Source organism: Equus asinus, chromosome 1, assembly GCF_041296235.1.
Source record: "Equus asinus isolate D_3611 breed Donkey chromosome 1, EquAss-T2T_v2, whole genome shotgun sequence".
NCBI lineage: Eukaryota > Metazoa > Chordata > Mammalia > Perissodactyla > Equidae > Equus > Equus asinus.
In genome coordinates, this window is record NC_091790.1 from 179,143,125 (window position 1) to 179,166,111 (window position 22,987).

The following is a 22,987-nucleotide window of genomic DNA, read 5'->3' on the forward strand; positions in this document are numbered from 1 at the left end:
AGGATTGTGTTTCACTAGAAAATTTCTCCAGTCGTTCTTGGGTCTGTTTCTTTTAGTCTGCCATTCTCTTCCTCAATAAGAATAACTGATTTAATCTCTGAAGTGGAGTTCCAGAGGCCCAGGAGCTAAGTCAGTGCCCTAACTCCATGTGGGGAATGACTGGCATTTTCTGAACTATCTAGGTTGCCTCATGTACTTTTCACAACACATGAAAAGGTGCTATTCCCATTTTATATGTGAGGAAACTCAGGCCCAGAGAGGGGATGTCTGCATGTGACCTGGGTACCTCTGACTGTAGAGCCCACGCTCCTTCTGCGTCATGGCCCCTCGCTGCTTCCCTCCAGACTCAAACCTCCCAAAGGCTCCCTGTTCTTAGAACAACAGTGGGTATTTCAGTTTCCTTTGAGAGTAACTTCACTATTTTCACCCCTGAGTGTTTACAATCATGCTCATTATTGTTGTCCGAAGAAATAAAAGCTAAAATGTAGGTTTCTAAAAGGCGTGTGTGTGTGTGAGAGAGAGAGAAAGAGAGAGAGTGTGAATTTAGAACAGAAGCTCAGGCAGACCTTTCTTTCCCCTGGCCCTCGTGGAGTGTGAGGACAGGGCTTTTCCATATGGCAGCAGCTTCCAGCTCCATCAAGATGAGACAGAGGGGTAAATGGTTGCTGATAAACTGGGTCATTGATAAAACCATGCACGCGTCCCAGAAGGGGGTGTGCGGCAGCCCTCCCCAGTGAGGAGGGAAAGCTGCCGGGGGGCGGGGGGGGGGGGGGTGGTGGGGGGGGGTGGGGGCAGGAGACTAGCCGGAAGTGAGCGAGTGGGAGCCAAATATTCTCTCCTTTGCATTTTAAAAGGATGGCTTGATGGAAATTTTGGGGCCTCAGGAGAGAGCAGCATGCAGTTACTAGGTTCTTCACAAGTTGTAAATAAAGATATGGACTCTCACATTCAATATATAAAAGAAAATATAAAACCCCTAAAAAGGAGGGTATGACATGGTCAGATACTAAGTAGGTACATTTGTCATTCAGGAAAAATATTTCTAGAACATTATTTCAGAATACAGTGCTATAAACATACAAGGTATTGGGACTCTCTTTATTCAGCCCAGGACAGGTGCTCTTAGTTCACCCTCCCCGCAAACTCACAGAGCTGGGATGAAAACAAAATCGTTCATCGTCTACAAGGAGCTTTCAGCTCACTGGGAGACAGGCCATGCGAGCCCAGATGAAGTGTTTAGGCTATGATTTATATCTGCATGTTAATCCCTTAAGCCTGACTTGAAATGGGGCCAGGATGCTGTCTCGCTCTGCTTCAGGAACCCTGTTGCCCCAGGTATTTAATAACTCGGTGTCAGCAGGATCTTGATTTAATACCTGCGCTGACGTCGTTGCTACAAGTGAGTGAAAGGAAGCAGTAGTAACAGGCTGCAGTGCCTATATTGGGAGGCACCGAAGGTTGGGGTAAATCACCGTGCTCTTGAAAAGACCTCTTAGCTACTTCCTTTCAGGACAAATTGAACACCGTCTTTTCTTTGTTTCTCTGAGGCTTGGAAGGTGGAGTTTTATTTCCATCAATCATCAAATAGCATGATATAAAAGACTAAGACCTAAGAATTACAAAACTCAGGCATATGGTAGCAACATTGATGCACTTAGCAACTTCCGCAAATATTTTCCAAGTGCCTACCATGTTCCAGATCTTCCTCTGGATACTGAGGATTCACACAGAACAAAGGAGATACAACCCTTGTCCTCACGTAACTTACAGTCTAGCGGAGGGAGCTCACACCATTCGTTCACGCATCATGAATTGATTTATCACGTGCTTCCTGTGTATGAGGCACTCTGCTTGGGGCTGGGGAGACCAAGTTGAATTAGAAAGTGTCCTCCTCCTCAAAGTAGTGAGAATCCTATGAAACTATTCCTTCCAGAACAGCAGTAAGAACTGAGTAGAGGCAGATGTAGGGTCCTACGTGGGCACTGAGGAAGGCTAAGCATCTAAAGCTAGTGTCATAGCAAACTTTTTCTGTAAAGAGCTAGAGAGTAAATATTTTAGACTTTGTGGGCCATTTGGTCTCTGTCACAACGATTCAACTCTGCCACTGTAGGGCGAAAACAGCCATAGACAACACACAAACAAATGAGTGTGTCCTAATACAACTTTATTTATAGACACTAAAATTTAAATTTCATACAATATTCATGTGCTGTTAATTTTTTTCCTTTAATTTTTTTCAGCTGTTTAAAAATGTAAAAACTCATCTTAGTTTGCAGGTGTTGGATAGATCTGACTTGTGAGCCACAGTTTGTTGTAGACCCTTGACTAGAAGCAGCAGAGAAGAGTCAAGAAAAGCTTCTCAGGGAAGGTGACACTTGATTTGGACTTTTAAAGAATAGAGTCTTTTAAAGAAAGACACCAGCTCAAAAAAGAGTTGAGGGGCCGGCTGGGTGGTGCGGTGGTTGGGTTCATGTGCTCTGCTTCAGCAGCTGGGAGTTGGAGGATTCAGATCCTGGGCATGGACCTACACACCGCTCATCAGGTCACGCTGTGCTGGCATTCCACATACAAAATTGAGGAACACCGGCATAGATGTTAGCTCAGGGACCATCTTCCTTAAGCAAAAAGAAGAAGATTGGCAAGAGATCTTAGCTCAGGACGAATCTTCCTCATCAAAAAAAAAAAAAAAAAAAAAGAGTTGAATGAGGGGGGTGGGGAATGAGGAAGGACATTTAAGATTGAGGAAACGGTATCACAGAAAATAGAAGAAAATCATAGGGTTGAGTGTAATTCTGTAAAAACAAGGATTTGGTAAAGAGTTAATATTGCAGTCTTTTTTTCTAGAATTGATAATTTTGGTGGATTAAGGATAGGACTATTATATAGTCTCTGTATGAACATTTCTTTTTACAAAAATAGTACATGATCATTAAGAAAAATCAGAATAAACAGATAAGGAAAAGAACATAAAGAATTCCCATTATCCCACCTACACAGAAAGACTGCTGATAACCCTTTAGTGTATATCGTTTTAGAACATTCTTAATGCATATTTAAACACATATAACTGTTTTCTACAAAAAGGGGAAGATAGCATACATACCATTATATAACCCACCATATTTTATTTCAAAAATTCAATGTCAAAATTTATTGGCTAAGTTATTTTGATTAGCCCTCTGATCTTCGATATTTAGTTTCTTCCAATTCATTCCTTTGATTTATTCTAACTTTTAACTGTTCTGAAAGCCCTTGGAAGAAATGATTGGCTGAATGATTGACAGCTAAAAGGCCATCTGCCAATAGCCAAGAGCTGTGAGGCATCATTGTGGTACATCAAAACTGGAAATTAGGTTATAACCAAATTGTCATGTTTACCAACTTTCTCTCAGCCAAATTGTATGCTTATCCAAACCACAAAGCATGCATTAGTAAGATGTATTTCAAAAAGTCCATACAATTTTCTACTTCTAAATAAAAAGGTTGGGATGGATTGAGAGTCGTAGGTGGCCATCCTGAACAACTTAACGGAAGCTAAGGAATGTGGACTTAATTATGAAAGTCATAGGAAGCATTAAAGGATTTCAAGAGGAGGAGGGACATGATGTTCATGCAGGTTTTGAAAACATGACTTGTGTAACTGAGAGGAGGATGGACTCAGTCAGGCCCAGGCTGGTAGCAGGAAGACCAGTTAGAAGACCATTGTAACAATCTAAGAATGAAGTGATGCCAACTTGAGCTGCAAATGCTGAGTGGGTGTAAAGAGGCCAGAACAGATAGAGCAGAGACTTAGAAACCATCTACTCCACAGAATTTAGTTACTGGTTGGATGTAGGGGGCAGGAGGCAACAAAAGAGAGGTGTCTATGTTGATGCTTATGTTCCTGGCTGAGCCATTTGAGTGGATAGTGGTGCCACAAAATGGGCTAGGGAATACAGCAGGAGCAGGTTTGGAGGAAGCAGTCGAGTTCAGTTTTAAATATATCACGTCTGGTCTGAGGTGCCTGTCCATTTATGTGTGGGTCAAGAATCATGGGGGTGGGATTTGTGCTGGAAATAAGGATTTGGGCAGTCATGTGGTATGAGTGGCACTTAAAGATGGGGATTTGGATGAGGTCACTCAGAGAGTGTGGCGAAGAGCAGCGGCTGTGACCAGAGAGAAATCAGAGGAGAATCATGTGGCAAAGCAGAGAGTTGCACTAAGGAAGGAGCAGTCAGCAGCATAAAATGCCTCAGCGAGTTCTGGAGCTTGAAAGTGTTCACTTGAACTGGTGATCTTGGAGAGAGCTAGTCTACGGCAGCAGAGGAGATGGAAGTCGAATGGTAGGGGTACCGTGGGACGACTCAGCCAGATGAAGAGTATAGTGGAATGCTTCAAAACTCAGGTATGTTGCTGTGGTGGACCATCAGAGGGTCCACAAATCTCAGAGTACAAAGGGCACATCTTCTTGGCATGTCATTTTTACTTGACATGAGAAATAAAAATTATATTTTTTATATATATACACACACGTAATTATTTTTACTGGACATGAGAAAATATATATAATATATATATTTAAATATAAATAAGATATATTTTTTCTCATGCCCAGTAAACATGACACGTGTGTGCATATATATGTGTGTGTGTGTGTGTGTGTGTATAATCTAGTTAAAGTCAACTGGAAACCTCATTCCACCTCTGTGACAGTCAAAATCTCCTACAGGATTTCTGAGGATTCCTGGGATGGAGGGGTGGTTGCAGGCTCATCTGCTCATGGTTGTTTCTGGCTTCATACTACCAGCATGCATCTTGCAAACCTATTTAATGGCCCCATTTCTAACTACATTGACCTAATGTGGCAATCAGCCTTCTTTCTTGATCTCCACAGGTTCAACATTGCATGAACATTTGGGAAATGAAGGTGGGGTTGACATTACAGCAACACAAATGACTTCAAATTGAACATGAGACGTCAGTGTTATTAGAAATCCTCTGGCTATCTCACCATCAGAGAGGTTTTCCCAGCAGCTATGTTATCCCACATAATAGTCAGTGTTCTCTTGCTAGTTTTTTACTTCCTTCCTCTCCTTTCATGATTTTGTCTCAACACTATCCACCTGAATTGCTCTTTGGAATTCCAATTTTTTTCACTCTGTTATGCACAGCAAATTCAGCTCTCTCTAGCCCCACTCCCAAAGAGCGGCTCCAGTCTACCTTTGCATATCCAACTGGTCAGTGTGGTGCAGATCAAAAGAGAGTTTGATTTAACAGGAACCACCCTAAAGTTATTGTTGTGAATTGAATTTCTCCTCTCTGGAAAATGGTATATCCTCTCCTTGGCCACCACAAAAACTCTTGTTGAGTCACTCACAATCTGTTATCTGCACTGTTGTTTCTGAATTTGTTTCTTCTTAACTAGTTGCTAACCAGTTGCTTTCTAACTGGTTTCTCTGTCTCCATTTTCACTCACCCCAATTTGTCTTCAAGATGCTAGAGTGATATTTTTTGCACAATGCAATTCTGATGACATCAGTCACCTGTTTGAAATTCTTCAGAGGTAAACCATATTCTACAGAATAAAGTTCCAATCCCTTAACACGGCAAACATGGCCCTGATTATCTTTCTGTCTCATCTTCCATTACTTGTCCTCATGTACCCTATGCTTAGACCATACTGAGCAACTTGCAGTTCACTGAACAACTGATAGGCTGTCCTGACACACACCTTTTCACACACCATTCTACCTGTCTAGAATTCCCCTCCCACTCTGTACATCTGGTTAGCACCTACGCATCCTTCAAAGGAGACCTGGAAAGATCAGTAGCTTATTGACCCAGGAGATAGGGAAAAGGCCATCCTTCAAAACAACCTCTGTCCTTCTCCACACTGCCCCTGGGTGACCTTTTCCAAACCCCTATCTTTAAATATACTCATACCGCATGACCCCCACATCCTTACTTCCAGCACAAATCCTACCCCTATGATTCTAAACCCACATATTCAAATGGACAGGCACCTCAGACACAGTGTATTCAACACTGAATGCATCTTCTTCCTCCAAGACCTGTTATATTCTATATCCCACAATCTCACAATTCACTTTTCCATGCATTATATACCATTTGTGTACGTCTTAATCTTCCTACTGTCCCACTGGACTATTTATCCTGGAGGTGAGGGACTGTATCTTATTTTTGTGCTTAATAAACAGCAAGCATTCAATACATATATTTGAATAGACAAATATCCTTAGCTAGTCAACAACAATGAACAGACAACATGACAGTATCTTTCTCACTGTTCCTCCCAGGGTGGCCAACAGTAGCATGGGACCAAAAAGGATCATGGTTGAGAAATGAAGTTCCAGAGGCAAGATTGGTCCCACTAGGACAGGGGAGGACGTGCACATGGAGGCCAACAGGCTCCAAGGAGCATATCATTAAGGAGCAGTCAACGGTAGGCATTCCCTCTGTGCCCATGGTAGGGCCAGAGTTCTGAGAATGTGCACAACCCCTCTCGCTGGTCCTCCTCCCTCAAAGACGCCACCCCTTTTCCATGTGTGATCTGGGGGCAGTGGTCAGGCTGTTGTCATGCATGGCTGTGCAGGCTACAGTCTGGAGAGCATTTGGGCAACCTGAGGACTGCCAACTAGAAAACAGAAGTCCTGTTCTCTAGATAAACCATCTTGAGGTAAAATTAGTATAATCTTTAAAACCCTCACTCTTGAGTTCATTAGACAAATTTGCATTCCAAAGTGGAGGTTTTTCCTTTGATATATTATCTGTTTGTACACTGGCTATGCTGCACTGATTTTGAGACAACTGATCACTTGTTCCAGATTGAAACATTGTGTAATCAGCCATATAGTCTTTATTACAAGTTAAAGAGTTTCTTAGAAACTTCTGGAATTTTAAAAAATTCAGCATATAATTGAAAAGTATACCCATTTCCTCTGATCAAAATACGTTGGTCACCAGCACAAATTGCTAAATTCTCTCTCTTCCTGAACGAAATCCCTGTTACATAAACACAAAAACAAATGGTCTACAGTCAGTCTCAGGTTACAATTTGCAAGTTGCCCTCCCTGACTTTATCGTGCATAAATTCCCCTTCAAGCTGGGGCTGAGTGGTGGCAGCACCCCAGACTGAAAACCACGACATTCACGGGAACTAATAATCCAACAAAGAGCAGCTCAGAGGAACTCCACATTGAAGCAAAATTGGGAAAATAAAGCTTTTTTTGACATTTAAAGGAAGAGTCAGAGGGCAAATACATTTATTTCTACATATTTGTGAATGTCTTTCTAGAAGTTATACCTTAATTTTCTGCAGCTTATGCTTTACCAACATGTTACCAGTTGGGAGTTGCAGGAACTACAGTGGACCAGCAGAAAGCTGAAAGTACCCCATTCCCGGGCAGTAAGGTAATACTCACTGATGGCCCAATTTATTTTTCTCTAAACGCTGTCCAGAATTTTTGGTGACTCTTTTCAGAGACTCATGGAAAGTTTAACAGAAACCTTGACCTGTCAGAACTTGTTGGGATAGATAACATACTTTTGCTCCAGAGTCGTCACTAGTAAAAGTTGTTTTTAAGCAAATGCAGATTTTTTTTAATATAAGCAAAAAACCCACAAAAAACAAATCCAAATTCTTCTCCACATATGATATTCATAAATTAAAAGTCACCATTGGGGTGATAAAAATATGAAATAAATGGAAAATGCTTAAGGAAAGAAGACACATTGGCAGAGATTACTTGAAGTTCAGAGAGAGGACTCTGAGGTAATTCCAAATAAATTCTTGTGTAATCATTTATTAGGCATTTGGGATTACTCAGACATGCCAGTTACCTAATTTAATATTTCAAATGGAAAAAATATTTTAATGGTGATGGAAGGGGGATGGGGGTTGGGGATGAGCAAACCAAAGACAAATTTTAAGAGACTTTCTGTTCAGTGAATACACCAAAACTCTAAGGCTGTACTAATCTTCAAACCCGGCTTCGCTTGCTTTAGGGGTTGCTGATTTAGCTGCATGATTCTAACTTATTTTCCTTTCTGTTGCATTTTTGTGTTTTTTTTTGAAAACGGAGAATCACACCATTTCCCTTTGGGTCTTTGCATGTGCATAAGCAGAACAATCCCAAGCCTCCTACATTTTAAGTAAAGATATTGGAGTATTATTTTTATTTTTTACCCAGACCATCACTGGTATCTTGACATAACTGGGAGGTGGGGAACTATAGTGGTTAAGGGGACAGCTTTTGTATTAAGACAAATCGAAATCTAAGGCTCTGCTCTGCCACTTACTAGCTATTTAACTTAGTGAAAATTATTTAACCTGTTTCATTTGCCTTGGCTGAAAAATTGGGTTAAGAACTTCCTTCTGTAAAGCATTTTCATGTCGTGCCCAACACTTAATAAGTATTTCAGTATATACTGGTTGGTATTGTGATGGATCCTTTTAAACATGATTTTTCTCAAAGGAAAAACATCTCAGTGATGAAAGGTCTGGGAGTGGAGCACGACCATGGGACTTTTGGAAGCCCCTATAAATGGCTTCATTGTCATCAAAAAGTAGCCTGGTCTGAAACTTGGTGAGCACCCACATTATAGTACCCCCGTGGAAAGGAGTTGGGCTAGGGGATGCCGCCTGAGGAAGTCTGAGAGCAGTCTACACGGAGAATTGCAAACTAAGTGGGCAGATGTTGACTGTGCTCTCCGGGGAAAGTGTTTATTAGAAAACCACCTGGGGGGGCTGGTCAATGTATTGCCACTACAAAACAGGACCAGTATTTGATGAGGTGTTCTTGCTATTGCTCACAATAAGTCCATGGAATTTTCACTGTGCTTCATACGCCAGTATCAACTCACAAGTTTCAGGAAGCCACACAAGCAAAACCAAATCCTCTTCTGTGTATTTTATACCCCGTAGACCACTTAATTACCCAACAATTACTGTTAATTTCTGTAATGGGGGAGGGAAGTAAGAGGACATGACAGGAACCATAAAACAAAAAATTGTACTGGATGATTTCTAGGATGGGTAAGCATAATCGAGGTTACTGCTTTGATATCAGAGAAAGAGTAAAGCTGGAGAGTGATTTAAGGGGACAATGCTTCAAGAGAAGTTGTAACCAAAGACTGGGGTGCAGTCCTCATAATTCTCTGAAATCTGTTGGTTCTTCTGTTTTCCTGCTCAACATTGTGCAGTAGTTTCTATCTTCTGAGGAGATGCTGTGAAAAAAAATGCCATTGGGAATTTAGGTGTGGAAACCAAACAACTTGGGAAAAAAGTTTTCTGTATTTTCAACTTTGTTGTTATTGCCTTCAAGTCAGTTTCTACTCCTAGAGTGGAACCCTGCCCGGTCTTTTTGTGCCCTCCTCTCATCTTCCAGTGCTCTATCGGACAAGGCTCTGCTGCTATTTGTCGGGTGTTCATGGCCATTTTCACAAGTGGGCGGCCAGGTCCTTCTTCCTCGTCTGGAAGATCTGCTGAAACTTGTCCACCATGGGTGACTTTCCCGGTATTTGAAATACCAGTGGCACAGCTTTCAGCATCACAGCAACATGCAGCCTCTACAGTACGACAACCAACAGACGGGTGGTGTGGTTCCCTGATTGGGAAACAACCCCGGGCCAGGGCTGTGAGAGTGCCGAATCTTACTCACTAGACCACCAGGACTGGCATTTTGAACTTTACACAGCATTGTTTTTGTTCCTCCGGAAGATTTGCCAGACAGCTCTGGTAAGTCAATTAATACCATTGTCAAGGTGCACATTTATTCAGGCCAGTTATTCCAGAAGAAATAGATGATAGTCTAAATGTCGCCAGCACTTACATTTCGCTGAATAGTGTGTTGGATGTCAAGATTTGCGCATGTCCAAAATTCCATGCCTAATGCTTGGTCCTTTTCCCATTTATAAGAGAACAAACAGCCATGTAGAAATGCTGACTTAGCACTGACAAAACTCCTAAAGGATACACACATATTTCCTGTATCGTATCAGTGATTTAAACTGTCACCACATTCAGAGATAAATTATACAGCAATTCAATATTAACAATCCTGCATAAAACAGCCTGCAGTCACCAAAACTTTAAATCAGCTTATGTTTTCACCACTGAACCCACTGCCAGTCTTGTGGGTAATGACTACAAATGTAAGTCTTTTCCTTATCTTTTTCTGTTTTCCCCCAATTTTCTCATTAGATGCTGCGCATGCAGTCACGTAAACTTCCTAAGAATCACGACCTGTGGCTAAAAAGTTATTTCTCAATCTAAATGGAGTCAGACAAGAACTTGCAGGCTAATTCTTCCTCCTGGTACCTGGGCAAGTCTTTAATTAGCACAGGACAGGATGGTTGCATAAGTACATTTTATATACATCAATATACATAAATGTCCCTGCTCATGCACATGAACACGAAGATAATTTCTTAAACAACATTAAGTGGCTCCAAGGCTTGCATCTCCAGTGACCTGCTGGAGCAGACCTTGTGTTTTAGACAGGTTTGGAAGTGGCTCACATGGCCTCAGCCATTGGTACCCACACAAGTGTATCTCCAACACTTAGCGCCAAGGTTCTTCCAGCCCTCTTTCCTTTTCCACCAACGCACATCTTTTTGCCATTCTTTCATAACCAGTCATTAGCACACCTTCTAGTCCTAATCCAACTGTGTCAAGGTAATTTAACAAACTACAAAAGCCTGCTAAGGAGTTGGTGAGGGGTGGAGAAGCCTGATTCCTAATGGTTCTTACTATTATGTGGTCCATGAATTTCCTCTATTACCCTGATCTTCAAGATATTATTAGTACATGAAATGAGATTTGTTTTATTCTGGGGTCTACTTCCAACTTAAAGTAACAATAACCATTTTAAACAGTTTGGTTTAGTCTAGGACATTAGTATAACACTTGCATTCAAGTGCATTCACTTAGCTTTGAAAATAATCTGAGCATTTTTGAAGACTTGGGAACATGATATAGAAGAATATTTACTTAATGTTTCCGTTCCTTCTTGCTTTATTCACAAGTTCCCATTAATATTTAAGAAACGTATGTATTTGAAAGCTTTTTGGAGAAAATTCTCAAAAAGATTCCTTCACAGTTTTTAAGATACATCCCTACCCTCAATTTGTGGAAAATCTCATCAACGTAAAAATACAGCAATGATTTTCACATGCTGAAAGATACTCCAAAGTTTTATTAGAATGTCCAGCAGTTTGCATGTGGGATCATTACTGCAATTCTAATTTATCACATATTACAAATCATGACCAAGATATGAAGACAGAGTTACATCTAAGTGTTAACCAGCCAGGCAGTGGAAAGAACACAACCACATTTTTTCCTAAAAGTTATCCTACCTTTTCCAACAATCCACTAAATCTCATTTGAGTTCAACTGTACATAACGATTAATGAAGTAAGAGTTGCAGAATCAAAACTGAACTCAAATGCACAGTATATTTGCTTCTCCCTATCTCTCTTTTCCTAAGCTGACTATTGGAACAGTCAGCAGAACAACATTTGGTTTAATAATTTAGATAGTTGGGAAACGAAGAAACATATATGAAAGATACAGTAACTCTTATCAAACCAGTTTTTCTCGTTATGGGTTCTGGAAAACAAAGTGATGAATGTGCAAAGCAAACAGAAGGATGCTGACAGGGCTCAGGTGGTGCATAGAATTTCTCTCCTGGCACACAGTCTAACTGGCATAAACGATGTCAGGTTGACCCAAGGATGGTGGCTGTAAAACTTGTGGGCACTGGTGCAAATCTAAAGCAATCATCCAGCTCAGAATCCACTTGAACTTTCTAAACATCTTTAGGCAACATGTTATATAGCATACAGGCATTTAACCATGGCCAAAGCAAGGACCAGCTAAATAGAATCCTAAGGTACTCTATTTAGAGGTGGCTTGGAAAGAAAGTGGCTGCAATTCTAGAACTATGCTCATTAAATTATACTCTCTCAGAATTACCACAGTATTAATGTTAACTACATCACAACCTTCAGCACATATCCACAGCTAAGTTCAGAAAAGTCTTTAAAAAAAGAAACAAATATTTTGAATTTTCCATTTGAATGGTGTAGACTGCGCTTTACCTGAATATACAACTAAGAAAGACTTGGCCCTTCTACGTTTACATCCTTGCTCAATAAACAAACAAAAACCAAATAACCTATTTCATCAGCTTCTTCCTAACTAGTTATCATCCTTCAAAATGGAGATTCTAATCCACTTCTTAACTTTACCTGCTGAGTGTTCCCTCAATCCCAACCTTAAAACAAAACTCTGCTTGCCAACACAATTCTATTTTCTGCCTCCTTAGATTCCTACCCTAGCAAACAAAAAGAAAAAAAAAGCCGATTTAAGGGGCTAGAGTTGTCTTACAGACAACTACAGAATCGAGACATCATGAACAGCTTGGTTTGTTTCCCTATAGTTAACTGGACATAATGCCTTTTTCTTTCCTTTTCCTTAATGTGTTTCTTTCAACACCACAACTAGATGCAAGTTTTATTTTCCTGCCTCTTTTCCAATAAGGATGAAGTACATGCAACTAAATTAGAACCTTCCCTCTCTCACTAATAGGGAAACCAGGAAGTTGGATTTAAAGCGTTCAGTTTGTCCTTGTGCTCCTTGGAAGAACTCCCGGTCTTTAAATTGACAGTGCAGCTGTTGACTGAAAATTATACAGAAAGATTAATACATTCTTAAACTAATTTTCTGTCAGGCAAGTTGACTGTAAGGATTTACAAAATACGTTTAAACAAGGCAATGCCCATTTACATTCATAAGAAACCAATGAAAATAATTTGTATGTAGAATAAGAAGTTCAATTTCGTTTCAACCCAGTACTAAATAACAGAAGTGTCCTGTGGTGACCGAATGCTTGGACAATGTAGGGTGACTGCCATCATTGAGCCAAAATATGATCACATGCGTCAGAGTCAGAGGCCCGCTCCTCAAAGCAGGCCAGCTTTCCCAGACAGAGACAGGAACAGGACGCTGGTGGCTTCTATCAACACGCAGATGACACGTGAGAAAGGGTGAATTTTGTAGCCATAAATCTTTCAAAAACAAAGTAAATCTGCAATTTATCCATAATTTAAGAAAAATAGAGAAAACAGGTTAAGGCAGTATCAGGGTGCATGGAAAAGAGCAACTGAAATAGTCAGATCTGCCTTCTAATGTTAGCTCCTTTTAATTAACCTGCAGCAAGCCCCTCAATCACTTTGAATAGGGCTACCCTCGCCCGGAGTGAGAGTAGGCTTGATATAACTCGATGGTCTCCAACAGTCTTTCAGTCTTGAAGTATTTCATATCTAAGGAGGAAGGGGATCTATCTTACTCCACTGTCATAGTTTAATGCCCATCACATATTTAGTCTTAATAAACAGTTGTTTAAATATGGTGATATTGATGCTTAAAAATTCTTAGACTTGATGAAAATCCTCACATCCAGCAATAACTAAGGTAAAACTGTATTTAGGTCAAGACATACCTACGAATTCAAGACAGAAGATAATGTCAATATGACATTGGAACTTCAAGTTCTATAATGCAATTTGATGATGCTAAAACTGAACTTCCTCTTACACAGAAAATAAAAGAATCCTTACTAAGGTAAGTATAGGGAATTTTTGTGGTTGTTAAAAAATTAAGGGACCACTTCAAATTTACTAGAAATTCTCCAATACACAAATATCTGACTAAACTAAAAACCACCTATAAACTACTTTTATATTTTACTCAAAATAATTATGTGCTATTCGTATCTTGATTTGTCAGTCTTGATGGTGGTACACATAACTAGATTAGATTTACACTGGATCTGTGTGAAATTAAATACTGTTATCAGTAATTAGTATGACCACTGATATTTATTTCAAAGAAAAAAATAGCTACGGTTGATTTATCTAGACATGTTTTGTTATAAAGCCAAAATTTTCAAAGGGCTCCTTCATGGCAATGGAGGATACCATGGATCACATACGGAAGTTAACAGTCTTACCAATAACTGCAAAGTATGTTCCTCATCATATTTATAGCCAGTTTATTATATCTTTTCCCAGTAGCTTCACTAAAAAAGCAAAATTTAAAAAAAAATCCATAAATAAAAGACCAAAAGATCACAAGAAAATGCTGTGTTCTGGAGGTAAGATGTGACAATGTCAAGTGTACAAAGTAAAATTTCTCAACTTTTTCATAAAGAATTTTCTATTCTACTATAAATAGGCCTTATCTCTATACTTGTCCTTTAAGAACTCCATTCCTAAAGCAGAGTAAGTTATTTCAGGAATTTCTCTGTTGATTAGATAAACATAAGGTGACAAGCAATTCTGAGGCACTTAAAAATTCTTTTTTTTTAGTTTGGTTAATACATTCTTAAAAGTGTTCACATTTGTGCAACAGAAACAAATTTTTAATAGAACGCGTTATTCTTGAAATGTTTAAATTTGGCTAAAGCTCTTAGAAGGATTTTGTAGCATCCTACGCAATGGATTCCATAACTCAGTTTAATCTTCAGACACCCACTTGTGCCAGGGCCAGCAGAAAGAAAACTCTTATTTATCAAAAACCGAGTTTCCTGTTTAAGCACCATTTTTGATACCATTTATTAGGAGCTTTTAAGTCCCACATGAATCGCTATATTTGGCTTTTACTGAAACTACCAGTAAACTCCAATATCATTCTGATTTAGGAAACTTCAACATTTTTGGTATGCAAGAGTTCCAGTTTGACCTTGCAATATGAACATTCTGTATCCCACAGCAGTGGCTTCCAGGGAAGCTGCTGAGCAGCTGTCACGTTTCCCAGCAGAACAGGGTGTAACATTCTTTTGGTCACCATGTTTATTTAATGGCACACTCTAACTCTCAGGGCATGCAGTCTGCTGAAAACTTCAACCATTATCATTCACTGCTGTGTACCCTTTACTATACTCTACATTTTTCTTACCCATTTTAATCTCAACAATAAATAAATAGACACACTATTTTATATATTCGGGTCAAATTAATTTTATTATGCTCCATGATGAATTGCCACCAGTGCAACATCCTATTCACTATACATTTCAAAAAAAAAATTCACATACTAAACAAAATTTCAGTTGATAAATGGAAATGAATGATTGAAAGTTTCTATGAATCTCATACATACAATATGTGGCTAGCTGAAATTGTCTATCACGTAGCATTTAGATATAAAAAGCCTCATGCTAGTTTGTTAAATGCGAAGGCTACCAGACATCATTTAGCTGGAGTATACACGGGAGGCCTTCTGACAATGCACAGGTATAGTGCTGCCCACAGCGCAAGGTGGTGGAGGATGGACACATGCAACCTTTGCATCTAAGTGGATTTAGTCTTCATGCCTGGACTGAACCCCACAGCTGCTGTGTTTCAAGCAATAGTAATTTAGACTTTGTGCAACAGCAAACAGTGTTTTTTTTCTTTAAGAAGAAAGAATAAACTCAATTAGCTTTGGCAAATTTTATACCCATCTTACATGTTTAAAATTGTGTTTCCAACTCAAAGAATTGATATCCTCTGCTTGGAGCAGCTTCTGATAAACATTTATCATACCAAAGTTAGCTGGAAAACCCTGAATTCCTTGGCCAAAAGTTAAGAGAGATTGTAAATTGGCATTACTGTAAAGATATTTCTAGGATATTTAAAATGTTTTTTATAATGTCAAAAAGAAAAAAATGGAAAATGTTTAATATTACTTAAAATAATTACAATGTTCTATTTACCATTTGCACAAATTCCTAATTTCATTGGTTAGTAGTTGTCCAGACTCATCCACACCAGACCCACTGAGCTCAAGCCACAGTAAAAATTAGAGTAAGCAGAAAAAGGTTTCCAGCAGCAGAGGGCACTGTTTTTTGCAAGAAACAAAAAGTCTAGAATCTTTCCCATGTGCTTAAATTACTCTTGCAAGAAAGGTAGCATTCGTTGAATAACTTAACTATTTGACTGCACCACTTACTGCTTTCAGCAACAGAACCTTTCAAATTATTTCTTCTGATAACTAGATGCATGATCACTAGAGATTATGTGATAACTGTTAAAATTCAAGCCACATCTTGCAGGTCCAGCCTGTCAAGATCATGCCAATACTAGATTTTGGTCGGTATAATTCTAGAGAGCTTAATTTTTAGTTGGATATTGTGACTACAGTAATGAAATACATTTGGAACTACATTCTGCATATGACTCAATGTGAGAAAAATACGTGTCTGTATTTAAATCAGATCATTTTTCTACCTAAAGTTTAAAGTAGGTAGGTATGATAATTAGCACTATAAATATGAGACAACCACCTTTAGGCAGATTAGTGTATTGTAGAGAGGCAAGGAAACCCTAATTTTAACATATTATTTAGTATACATAACAAATGTGCAGGTCGTAAAGTTTTATTTTTTTTAAGAAAATCTATCATTCGGTTATGTGTACCAAGAAATCTGTCATTGGGACAACCAATCTTGTAAGAAAAATGTAACCCTTTCACCTGACATTTGACAAAAAACTTGAGTAAATATCAAAATTAAAATTAAAAAAAGCATAACAGGTTCAGCATTACAGTGTTTACCTTTATCAACTAGATTAGATTTTTATGGTTGGTATTTCTGAATACCTCAATCCATACAAACGGCAAAATAAAAATACTTAATTCCACATCATTTTCATAATGTTCTGATTTTTATAGTATATTTAGTCAAATACTGGAGTAACTATAATGTATAGCCTCCTTCAGTTCATGTAGAATGAAATTACCCCCATAACCCCCAAACTCAAACAACTTAAATAACGTTTGTTTCAGAATAATACCAAAAATACTTACAAAATTTTTGCCAAAAAGCCTGCCACATGTGCTATAGCATAAAAATAACTTCAGTCAAGTACAGGTAGGTAAGGGCTCCTGATGATTCTAGCCTCCAAACACCACTGCTGCTCATGAACAGGCGATACTGCTTTGAGAGGTGTGTACTGATTTCCCCAACTAGAATCTCCGTAGTGATTTCATGTAGAGCATATTGCTAAAATTTGAGAAACTGCATCAATGTAGTGATGTGTAGAGAACTGTGCAATGTATCAGCTTCAACATTCATGTAGCATTGTGTTCAAAATGAAGGGGCTAAATAATCTAAGGTCTGCATCACTTAAAAAAGAAGGTAGTGCTATACTAGATTTTAATAAGAAAATTTAGGTACAGAAAAAGTAGGGTATGAAAATAGTGTTTTCCTTCTGGCATTATAACTAAATTACATTAAGGTTCTTGTCAGTCTCACATATAATATTTAAACTCCCTTGTTGATGGAATGAAAAATATTCACAAATTAAGTGAGCATCCTGGTGTAAACCTGCACACAATAACAGGGAGTAGCTTTGTAGAGGATTATGACAAACCTTTACAGATTAAATGAGGTATTGCACAGATTAATAAAAAAAAGCAAAAAAGGCAACAAAAATATACAGCAAATTGGCAGAACATTTACATGATAATTTTACAGAACCCATAGACAGAAAGTAGTGTTTAGTATTTCACCTTAAAAATATATATATAATATATAGATCAGTCTTCCCATTCATCATCATCCTCAAAATCTTCTTCGTCATCTTCATCCTCATCTTCATCTAGAAGAAAATCATGAAGACAATTAAAACATGTACAAATAAAATATTACATATTTCTTGGGTGATTTCCCCAATTACTCAACTTCTGAAACACAAAACATTTGATGCCTAGAGGAATCTAGTTACTAAGATAGCTTAAAATGAAGCTAATAAAATACATCTAAAGAATGTGATGGCGAGTTGAAGATTAGAACAGGAGTCAGAAGACTTAGGTTCTAGTCTCAGCATCTATGGTACAAATTTCAACCTGTGGGTTTCTTTAGGTGTAAAATCACATTTAGGTTGGCCTCTCTGGATTTCAGATTCACATATCGCAAATCCAACCGTCTTCTTGTATTCTTCACTTCTAAAGTTTTATCTCCTTCTCCAACCTGCTGCTCCCCCTGCACACTAGTCTGCCCCCTCACTTAACGGCCTTTCCACTCTCAGGTGGTTGGGTCAAAAACCTAGAAATTATTACTGATTCCTCTGTTTTCACCATCCCTCCTATCCAATCCATCAAGAACACTCCTTTTCACCAATCCCACTGCTATTCCCACCCCACTATCAGATTTTGCTTGGATTATTGCAACTCTATAGTTCATTTGCCTCAGAGCAAATGAAGTGATATTTATATTCTAAGTTTTAAAAATATGTTTCTATACTACTTTAAATCCTCCAGTGGCTGACCACTGTTATTTGAATACAACCTGATGTGTTACCTTACTCCACAAGACCCTACATGATTTGCCTTGTTACTGTCTCCCCACCTTACTCAACTCATCTCATAATGCCCTTTTCTCCGATTCGCCCTGTTTTTGTTCCTCAAACATGCCAAGCTTATTCTTGTTTTAGAGCTTTTGTAGGAGCTATTCCTTCTGTCTGGCTGAGTCTTCTCATCATTTATGTTCATACAAAAACCACTTCCTCGGAGAGGGCTTTCCTGACCACCCTATGTAAAGTACAATCCTCCCCCACAATCAGAAATCGTCCCATTTTATTTTCCTCATAACACTTAGCACTACCTGAAATTCTTATATTTTGTTTACAGGTTTACTGTCTTCCTCTAGACTATAAACTCCATGACAGCAGAAACTTTGCCTGTCTTACCTATCACTGAATCCTTGGCATCAGAACAGTGCTTCACAGAAGCTGATCAACAGTCGTTGAGTGAATGAATAAATATTTAGATGTCACAAATTCAATGAACATCCATCTATATTACGCCAATTTTCCATAAGTACTAACCTTTTAAAAACTACATACCTCATAAAACACATGAAGGCTAAGTTCATAAAGTGAGATAGTAGCTGAGCAATTGCACTTGATAATGCTTTAGTAGAGAGCCAATGAAAACTGAATATGTGACATATATGTGGGCTAGAGGTACAGAAGACAGAACAATCTTTGTCTTCCTATAAAACAGATTGTTAGAAAGCTTCTACAAAGAAGCAGTTGAGCTCTAGTATTAGAACTTGGAAATTAACAGAAGCCAAAGAGGTGCAAAGATACTTTCCCTTAGCCCCAAACTAAGTTTTTACTTTTATAATAATAATGGTAATTTTTTACTTAATTTAGCTGGATGATCAGCTCTAAACTGTTACAGAATTAATCTGGAAAGGAGCTCAATCAACTTTATGTTACCCTCTGTGTTTACTTTTCTAGTAAGAGAAACAATTTGCTATCCAACGCTTTTGCTAGATGCACTTAAGAGAAATCACCTGGAGGAAGGCATAAGTATGCCTGCATTTATGGAGTGACAAAGATAGGCATTTATTAGCATCCATGGTGAGAAGGAAGTAGTAGCTAAGACTTCCATCATCAGGAATAATAGCTAAAAGAAATGGGTCCAAAAATGAGTAAAAAATCCCCATGTTACATACACTCATTATATCAGCATGGCTATCACATAATGTTAACCACATCTTTAAAAAAAAAACTTACTCTAGGATAATATTAAGCAGAATCCATAGGCTTCATGACAGAATGTTTTCTCATGATCACATATTTCACAGTAACCTTACCTTTCCCTCATTTGACCAGAAGAAGGACCTTTATTAAACTCTTCGACATTAACAGCTATTAAGATTCTTCCTGAGCATGGGAATTTCCCATATCTGAAGTTATCTTTTCTTTCTTTTTCTATTCAGCCTGAACTTCAAAGTGGTTAGTCACTTGAATTTACTCTACATCTTAATTCACTTGCCATCCAAGCTTCTGCCATGTGGCTTGACAGTTCAATAGTGTTCTCCTTTGTGACAGTCACTGTATTTACTCAGTGATATACTTATTGATGGATGAGCGATTTTTTCCTGTCCTCAAGTGTCTTGAGTGGTGTTGAGATGTATAAATGAATAAACTGAGACTTACTATTGATGTTCAAATTATTGCTGAATATTATCTGACACTGAACCAGGTTGTAAAGGTGGAGTCAGGAAATATTCTACCAAAAATTATTAATTTAAGTAGTCATATTTTTTATAGTATTGTTAATATCAATTGCTATGTTTTGAAAGAATACTTGAGCTAACTTCCTAGCACCAAACAGGTCAGAATGTCATGTTTTTCAAGAGGAAAATTTGGTCATCTGCTGATTAGAATAATGTAAACTAGGAGAGGAGTGCTTTCTAAATAAACATCCAGAGAATTAAAAAAGTCTAGGAAAACAAAGGTCCCTTTAATGACTGTTTTTTTTTTTTTAAAAGATTTTATTTTTTCCTTTTTCTCCCCAAAGCCCCCCAGTACATAGTTGCATATTCTTCGTTGTGGGTCCTTCTAGTTGTGGCACGTGGGACGCTGCCCCAGCGTGGCTCGACGAGCAGCGCCATGTCCGCGCCCAGGATTCGAACCAACGAAACACTGGGCCGCTTGCAGCGGAGCGCGCGAACTTAACCACTCGGCCACAGGGCCAGCCCCCTTTAATGACTGTTTTTAAAAAAAAGTTGTAAAAACTACAACTGACATATTGTTCAGCTACAATTCCAGTTATAATCCCAATGATAGGCAGGAAGCTCATCAACACTAAGCCATAAAGGAAACAGAGTAGGCAGTCCCAAAACCCAGTCTCCCTTTCTACCCTCCCTATTCTCTCTTGAACCCACTGACATTGCTCTTCCCAGGTTCCCAATGACCTACTGTTACTAAAGCTAGAGCTCAATTCCCTGTTCTCATTTTCTTGACAGTCAGACACATTTGACCAAGATGATCACCCTATTCTCCTTCAAAAATATCTCATCTGGCTTCTAAGATACCTTATCAGACCTTTTTTATTTACATCCACTTCTCTGCTAATCTCATCCAGTTCCATAACTTTAAATACCACCTATATCTTAAAGACATGCAAATTTATACTAACAGTCCAGACCACTCCCCTGAATTCCAGACTCATAACCAAATGCCCACTCAACACCTACATTTGCATTTTTTTTTTTTAAAGATTTTATTTTTTTCCTTTTTCTCCCCAAAGCCCCCTGGTACATAGTTGTATATTCTTTGTTGTGGGTCCTTCTAGTTGTGGCATGTGGGACGCTGCCTCAGCGTAGTTTGATGAGCAGTGCCATGTCCGCGCCCAGGATTCGAACCAACGAAACACTGGGCCGCCTGCAGCGGAGTGCGCGAACTTAACCACTCGGCCACGGGGCCAGCCCCTACATTTGCATTTTTAATAAATATCTCATTTAATATGTACAAAACCAAATTCTTCATCCTTCCTCTCCAACCTGTTGCTCCTCCTAAATCTTTTCCCATTCTGTTAATGAAAATTTCACCCTTTCAGTTGCTCAGGTCAAAAATCTCGAGTCATCCTACAGTTCTCTCCTTTTTTCAAACCTCACGTTCAAACCATCAGCAAACCCAGTCATCTCCTCATTCAGAACATAACGAGTGTCCAAGCACTTCTCACTGATGCTTCCAACCTGATTCAAACCTCCATCCTCTCTTGCTTGGGTCCTTGCCACTCCTCTGCTAAGAACCCCCTCCCGGGGCTTCCCCTCACCCTCATGGCCTCCAAAGCCTTGCTACTGCCTCCTACTACACCTCTCGTACATCATTCCTCTACTCTTTCCTGCCCTCCCTTAGTCTAGCCATACTGACCTCATCATGGCTCCTCAACCTAAGGGACTTTGCCCTTGCTGTTCCTGCCACCTGAACACATTTTGCCAGTTTTCTACACGGTTCACTCTCTGAACTCCTTCTGGTCTTTTCTCAAATATCACCTCAGTCAGATCTCATCATCCTATTTCAAAATGAACTTCCCTCCCAAAAACTATAACTCCCTATATTTCCCTTTTCTGCTTAATTTTTATCCTTAGTACATATCACCATTTAACATACCATTTTCCTAATTTATTTTATTTACTGTTTGTGTCTCGCTAGAATGCATGCTCCATGAAGGCAGGGATTTTTGTTGCGTTTTTATTTTATAATTATTCCACAATAAATATTTGTGGACTGAATAAGCCTACTCTATCTTTGTAACACAGTATGAGAACAAAATATGCCTATTTAAGGAAAACAAATGTTGCTCAAGAATCTGAGATACCCACATCCATAGAGAAACAAATAGAAGGAAAATAACATTTACTGAGCACCTATTATGTGCTAGGTAATCTCGTTAGCTATGTATTTTATTTAATCTTCACATCAATCATACAATTGATGAATTCTCTCCATGTTACAAATAAGAAAACTGAGGTCCTTTGAGAGTAAATAATAGATTTAATAAGAACAAAGATCTGATTCTAGCACATTATGCTAGAGAAGCTCTTCAATAAACCTCAACTACTGCATCAGCAAAACTCATATTCTTGCTCTTTTTCACAAGAAGTATTCATTTACATGGTGGTGTGCACATGCTTAAAAACCACCTCAGAACAGGTACTAGTTTATTCAAATAAACCTTTTTGGAAATGACCAAAAAAGGCGGGGAGGGAGAGGTGGAAGCTTAAGGATTCTTTAGCAAACTTCAGAAACAGTGTAAATCATCTAATTTCTCAGCCCTAACTCTCACAACAAATCAGGGAAATCTCTCGAATTTCTTATGTCACAGGGATGAGATCCAAGAATCTCAAGGCTTATTGTTTGCCAGGCATTTGATTAGTATTTTCCAGTATAGGAAATGAAATTGCCATTTTCCAAAGTTGTCCTTCCAAGGTATGGTTACGGCTGTGGTGTCCGGCATCCATTAAGCTTCAGATAGACTGGTCACAGTAGCAACAACTTTTAAAAATACACCCTAGAATTCACATCAATAAGTTATTCAATAGCGGGGAAAAGCCAGCAAAGACTGAGCCATGAAATAAAGAGAAAAATAGTAGAACTCAAATATTCAAATCTATTAAATATATACATATACACATGCAAA

The 22,987-nt window shown here is 38.7% G+C and overlaps 1 protein-coding gene and 1 long non-coding RNA gene across 3 annotated transcripts in view; one reads left to right on the plus strand and one right to left on the minus strand.

The window, feature by feature from the left end:
- Nucleotides 1-794: 794 nt before the first annotated feature.
- Nucleotides 795-22,986, plus strand: LOC139045576 (uncharacterized). 2 transcript variants are annotated; one of them, XR_011504262.1, is made up of 3 exons: nt 795-9,736; nt 13,494-13,627; nt 18,677-22,986. It is a non-coding gene; the product is annotated as an uncharacterized lncRNA (long non-coding RNA). The 2 variants fall into 2 exon arrangements; XR_011504256.1 differs by lacking the exon at nt 795-9,736 and adding an exon at nt 9,753-13,050.
- The window catches only part of WASL (WASP like actin nucleation promoting factor), a 72,596-nt gene continuing 64,617 nt past the window's right edge, over nt 15,009-22,987 (minus strand). The window contains exon 11 of the mRNA XM_014839161.3: nt 15,009-17,646. Within this exon, the coding sequence (XP_014694647.1) occupies nt 17,585-17,646 (62 nt within the window). The 3' untranslated portion in view covers nt 15,009-17,584. The remainder of the gene's footprint in view (nt 17,647-22,987) is intronic.